Source organism: Etheostoma spectabile, chromosome 3, assembly GCF_008692095.1.
Source record: "Etheostoma spectabile isolate EspeVRDwgs_2016 chromosome 3, UIUC_Espe_1.0, whole genome shotgun sequence".
In the NCBI taxonomy this organism is placed as follows: Eukaryota; Metazoa; Chordata; class Actinopteri; order Perciformes; family Percidae; genus Etheostoma; species Etheostoma spectabile.
In genome coordinates, this window is record NC_045735.1 from 10,501,008 (window position 1) to 10,506,063 (window position 5,056).

Here is a 5,056-nt window from a genome sequence, read left to right on the forward strand (position 1 = left end):
TATATATATATATATGTATATATATATGTGTATAGGGTAACTCTTGAGTAATATCTAATATCCAGATCTGACCAAAATCATCATCAATCATCATCAAAATCTAATTATTACATAGTCTGGGTTAATATGTACTTTGGACAACTGTCGGGTGTCAAACATGTGTCAAGTTCTTGAGGCTTTTATTTTAGCCAGAGTGCTAAAGTTCCCATAACACCACTGTGGGTATTTTAATCTTTTATCTCAGCACCAGAATAGGTTTTTATTTGGTAAATTTGACAGCTCCACTCATAGAAAAAGCATAAGAAGATAACGGCACTCACACATAATCAGCTAAATGAACACTGGCAGGATAATGGCATTCCAGCAAATGCAATCATTTGTAAAAAATATTATTTCCCAAGGGGTAATTAAAAAGTGATTGTTAACAACGTTACCCATGACTGCGGATATTCTGTTTTTCTCCACACTGCTTATCCAGTGAGGGACTATGTGAATGTGTTTGAAGTGAACATACACCATCATTAGAGTTATGTTATCTTAAATGTTAATGGCAAGCTACCATTTAAATATATCAAGGGTACTGCAGTAAGTGTGTCAAAGTGAAATGATTATTTGGGGGATTGGTTGCATTAATTGGAATTATTAACACCAATTGTTAGTTTACCAGGTCCAATAGGAAATTGGAAAATTATACTAAAAGGAAGAGTAAGGCACATTAAGTGGCAGTGGGATAACTGTGATATGATCAAGCTTTTATTGATGTAGAAGGAGTCATTAGGAGCTTGCCACTCAAGAGAGTTTTGTGTTCAGGAGACTAGTCAAAGTAAACAATGTTCAAATAAATCTCCAATTTTCTTCTCTTCAATACATCTAGATCATTACCTTCTTTGGGGGCCAGGTGTACACCAATGAGGCGACGGCCAACGAGGCCAGCCGTCTTTCCTTTGCTGGTGAGTACCTGGCTGGAGACGCCTCCCTGCTGATCAGTGACCTGCTGCTGACTGACTCCGGGGAATACCACTGTAAAGTCAAGACTGGGGGAAAGTACCACTGGAGCCAGGTCAACCTCATTGTGCTGGGTGAGTGTCAGACACATTGTAATAGACACACACTCAGGTTATGAAGAGACATAAACCCATTTGTACATACATACACACTCTCTCTCTCTCTCACACACACACACACAGACACACACAGACACACAAACACACACAGACCTAATCACTGGATCATTAGCCTGGCACATTTCCTCCGTCGTGCTGAATGTCCTAATGATTCAATTTGATTCAGACAGTGTGATTTGATTTTGCTCATGCTGTTTGGGTTCGTTTGGATAGATTCGTTGATGAGGTGAGACCAGAAACATAAGACTGGGTCTGGAAGAGCATGATTGATTATCCTCTATCCTCTATGAGATCTATGAGAAACAGACAACAGACTCTGCTCTAAGTTTGATACTGTAATGAAATTTCATAGTTTATAATGACACTGAACAACTGTCATCAATCTAGCTACTGTTGAGCTTCTTAGGAAGTCATGTCTTAGCTCTAGTTACTATAGCCTGTGTTGGCCTTAATCAGCCACAGCAAAGTCATCATTGTACATTGGATCCCCTTATTTTCCTCATTTGCCCAATACACAGATGGTTATAAATGGCTTAGCTTAACAACTAGCTCAGTGGTAATATGTGTCTTTGCCTGCATATCTCAAATAGCTAACCAACTCTGAAGGACAGATAGCAAAAGGGGAGCGTCTGTACCACAAAAGCCATCCACAAAGTCCAGCGGGATGAGCAAAAGTGTTCTCAATGTCAGAAAAGTAAGCGATTTATTAAAACATCATGGGAGATTAGTTCAACCCGCGGTTATTGGTTTTCTAATGGAACAGTCTGTTAATCCTCTTGCGCTCACTCTCCTCTCTCTTCCATAAAGACATTTCAGTGAGTTAGTGCGTCGTTTTTTACAAATTGCCCTCAGCTTTGTGGTGACACTTTCGATTTTGAGAGAGACGAACATTTGCATTTTTCTCTCGCTCCCCACGCTAAGATAATAGCTTGGCAGCCGAGCTGGTAGCTGGCTTGGCATGGGACAGCGTGTGAGTGTATTTATTTGTGTGCACGCCAGGGTTTATGCGCGCCTCCGTTGGTTGTGTTTGTGTTTATGTGCAAGCTCGCCTGGATGCATGAACTGTTCTTGTTACTAAGTGTGTGTGGATTTGCATGTGCAGATATTTTTGACCTAGTGTGTTTGTTTGTGTCTGTGTTTTTATAGCTGTGTGGGTACGTTTTTGTAGGTGCGTTTGTATTTGTACATGTTTGTCTGAGGCTCAAACTGCTCCTGCTGCAGTTAGGCCTAACTGACCCTGATAAAGCTTTGAGATGCACACAAGGATGGGGACGGTCTGGAGAAAAGGAGGGCTGGACGGACAAAAGCACATAAGCTATCTGGCTTTATGTACCGGCAACTCTCTACATTTTAGCATTACAGAGTTACTTATAGTGTGACTTTGTTGACAAAGAGCCAAATACTCAAAAGTTAACATTGCTAATATGACACCGTAACAAAAACACAAAAGAGATGTTTAAATTTAGTCCACCACTGATCTAAAAATATATCCCTTGTGAGGGAGAAAACAGTGTGCTATTTTCCTGCTTTGATAGGTTGGCAGTGCCTCTAAGCGTGTATCTAAGAGCAGCTGTACAGGGCTGAGCAGGCACCAGCTCTACTGTACTGTGCCTCCAGCTACTGGACTATGACCAAAACCTTTGACCTGTGGAGAACATATTACCACATGCGCCCACAGCAAGCTTTGGGGTCACATTGATCCATGGGTCTATTTTTTTTTTTCTGCATGTGTCACCAGCTCAGAGAAATGACAATGTGATTTTCGATTCACCAAGTTGTAAATGACATCCAGTAGTGGATATAAATAGACACAGTCTAATGAAGTTTATAAATATTTCAACTTTGTGCAACTTAACAAGCCAGTTGTATTCGTATTATCTCCCTTTTATGCCTTTGCTCTTATGCTGATATGGTGTTTTATTTTGAAGTGATACATCGGTTTTGGACTGATTCACTTGGCTTCACAAAATGGAATAACTCATGCTTCAGCACTTATTTATATATAAAGAGAAAATCCATTGTAAAATTATATTTCAGCTCATTTTAGAGCTAAATAATATAATCAACCTAACCATCAATAATGAATGGAAGATGGATTTTATGAACTCATAAAATATTTTCTTGAACTTTTAAGCTTTATTTTATAATAGCAATAATAGTTACAAATTAGGGAATGTCTACTTTTCCTTATAATCACAGAGCCCACAGTTTAGGTAATATGTGTCTCTTAATGACGAATACAGAAAGCCTGTTTGGAATATGCTACAGATTTCTTTGTGGTCTTGTATCTCCAGCTAATTAAAAGACCGCTTCATATCTACAAATAAAATAATAGGCAAAATATATAAAGACTATACTTTTACTTCATTTGAAACTACACATATTAGTGACATAGTACATGTAAGACCCTTGCAGTATTTACTGCCTTAACTTTGTTTACATTTTCTATTACCTTGCTCTATTATTAGCAAAAAGCATCTAAATGTACAAATGTGTGATAAATAACAAACAATTGCTTTTATGTTGCCCATTTGTATTTAAATGTTTTTGATTCCCACGCATTCTTACAGTCAAACCTTCCAAGCCGAGGTGCTGGATGGATGGCAAACTCCTTGAGGGAAGTGATGTCAAGCTGAGCTGCAAGTCCAGCGATGGTTCTGACCCCATCAACTACAAGTGGGAGCGAGTACTGGACAAAGGCAAGAGTCTGGGCAAATTGCCAAACTTGGCATTGATAGGTAAGGAAAATATACACCGATGTGCTGATTCATCATTCAAACCCTCTGCAGGGGAACGCTACGAAGATTCATTTTTATATTAGTGATTTTTATAGACTGCATTTATCCAAGGAGGAGTTTTGCTGAGTACGCCGCCTTTCCTTCGCCTCCTCCCAACTTCACATTGACACCTAAATCTATACAATGACTGTCTCCTGGTAGCTCTCTGCGTTGATTCACTAGATCATTAACAGTTACAATACTTTACTGATGGGTACTCAGACGGGCTCAGATTGTCCCAATTAAGCCACTGATTTTGCATGCATTTCTTGTCTTATAGACTGGTGCCAGTACTAACATTTACAGACACGGAACGCATTATGCATACTACTTCTTTTTTTCTTCCCGGAAATCAAACAGAGCACAGCCCTGTGATTTCTAGTTCTATTCTGTTGGGATGAGTTATATAAACACGGGAATCCAGGCTGATAATGTCATTTGATAAAGACGTCTTTGACATTGAAATGTCAGCCTGACTCAAGTGAATTATACCTGCATGTATGAAGTCAGTGTAAACTGAGTGTTTTTCTTGAATTGGGTGTAAAATGGAAGAAATCAACTGTAATACTCAGAACTGGTCTGGCAGCCTCCACTCTGTACCAAAGAAAAACTTTGGTCCTGAGGCACACTTCATTCACATGGTGTGGATTCTGGCATTCCTCTTGGATCATAACCAGGCTCATCCACCTCAAAATAGTACTAGAGACAGTTTATAGCAGAAAAGCTAGTAGTAGGGCAATTCTCCCTACTATGTATTCTCTAAACCGCCAACTGCTACCCTCTCCACCTCAGTTTCCCCTTTAGTGTTCAACTGGCATCCAAGATGGCACGTGCCCAGACAAAAACCTTAAAATTAATGACCTCCACCAAACAACACCTGTTCAGTGTAATTAGTTTTCATTGGATGATAACACACAGCGTCAGCAGCCATTATTTATGGGTCTGGTGAAAGGTAATATCACATGGTTGTCATTGGTAGGGATGACTAAATATCCCATGGGGCTATGGGACTCCATCACTCTCTCAGACACGCTCCTGCTACTCTCGTTAAGTCCTCCTCAGTGTGATGGGCCTCGTTCTTAAAGAAACACTCCATCAATGCAATCTCTCCCCTTCCTGCTTCTTCCCACTCTCTCTCTCTCTCTCTCTCTCTCT

The 5,056-nt window shown here is 39.9% G+C and overlaps 1 protein-coding gene across 1 annotated transcript in view; it reads left to right on the plus strand.

Annotated features, from left to right (window-relative positions):
- clmpb (CXADR like membrane protein b) overlaps positions 1–5,056 on the plus strand; it is a gene marked incomplete at its 3' end in the record, with an annotated part of 60,761 nt that overhangs the window by 51,813 nt on the left and 3,892 nt on the right. Inside the window, 2 exon segments of the mRNA XM_032508885.1 lie at positions 875–1,079; positions 3,695–3,862. Coding sequence (XP_032364776.1) covers positions 875–1,079; positions 3,695–3,862 — 373 coding nt within the window.